Source organism: Galeopterus variegatus, unplaced genomic scaffold, assembly GCF_000696425.1.
Source record: "Galeopterus variegatus unplaced genomic scaffold, G_variegatus-3.0.2 Scaffold1337, whole genome shotgun sequence".
NCBI classification, from domain to species: Eukaryota; Metazoa; Chordata; class Mammalia; order Dermoptera; family Cynocephalidae; genus Galeopterus; species Galeopterus variegatus.
In genome coordinates, this window is record NW_007727448.1 from 3,106 (window position 1) to 4,247 (window position 1,142).

Below are 1,142 nucleotides of genomic sequence, written 5' to 3' on the forward strand. Positions count from 1 at the left end.
AAAAAAAAAAACAACCTTTCTAAAGTAAAGTTTTGGTAAGGTCACACAACTGACACAGCTGAAAAACTTTTGACGGCTTTTTATTGCTGATTAGAAAAAGAACATAGCTAGGCTGGCTGGTTAGTTCAGTTGGTTAGAATGCAGTGCTGATAACACCAAGGTCCAGGGTTCGATCCCTGTACTGGCCAGCTCCCCCACCCCCCCAAAAAAATTAAATTAAACTCTCCCAGAAAAAGAACATATCTAGATCTCTGACCTTGGCCTAGAAGGATCTGACACCATGTGATCATGGCTTCCGTCTCTGGCTTCACATCCATCCTCTCCTCTGTGAGACAGTGAACTGGATGGCTTACCACTCCCAGACATGTCTCTTTGGTCCATTTTAAAAACACTTCTAAAGATGGGCAGTCAGTTGGGGAAGGCTGGGAACTAGGGTGATTAGCATGCTGAGGATAATTGGTAACGTGTGGAGTGTTCGCTCTCTCACTGCTGGGCTCTGGCTAAATGATTCTCTCTCTCTCTCTCTGCTGGGCTTTGGTCAAGTTCTTTCTGATCTCTGCACTGTCATATTTACTTCTCCATGAAACTCTGTAAAGCAGTAACATTGTTTCTATTTTACTGGTAGGGAAACTGAGGCTCAGAGAGGGGAAGTTCCTTGCCCAAGTCAGGCAGCTTTAACTGGAAGAGGTGGGACTTAAAACCCAGATGTTTGAGCACTATGCCACCCTGCTTCTCCTTTCTTAGTTTACAGGTGAAAGTTAATCAAGTGAACCAGGTGGGACTTCAAGTGTGTGTGTGTGTGTGTGTGTGTGTGTGTGTGTGTGTGTGTGTGTGTGTTGATAAGCAGGTATTAAGGGGCTGTCCTTCTGGGTATAATGCCTCACAATATATCAGCACAGCCCACATCCCCTCCATGTGTTCCAAGCTATTTCAGCAGGGCAGTGAGTTGGGAAGTCCTACTCACTCGCTGAAACCCAGCTAAAATTGCCCTGGTTAGAGACAGCCAAACTGGTTAGGAAGGTAACAGTAAGCCTGACTCCGGCAGTCCTCCACAGCCTTCCTGCTGGAAGAGGAAGCCACAGCAGGGCACCCTCCTGGGGTTACCTGGAGCTCCACCCCGTAGCCAGTGTAGACTGTCACGT

The 1,142-nt window shown here is 47.1% G+C and overlaps 1 protein-coding gene across 1 annotated transcript in view; it reads right to left on the bottom strand.

Moving 5' to 3' along the window:
• The window catches only part of LOC103593393 (seizure 6-like protein), a gene marked incomplete at its 3' end in the record, with an annotated part of 17,420 nt that overhangs the window by 2,242 nt on the left and 14,036 nt on the right, over positions 1-1,142 (bottom strand). The window contains exon 4 of the mRNA XM_008576357.1: positions 1,105-1,137. Coding sequence (XP_008574579.1) covers positions 1,105-1,137 — 33 coding nt within the window. The remainder of the gene's footprint in view (positions 1-1,104; positions 1,138-1,142) is intronic.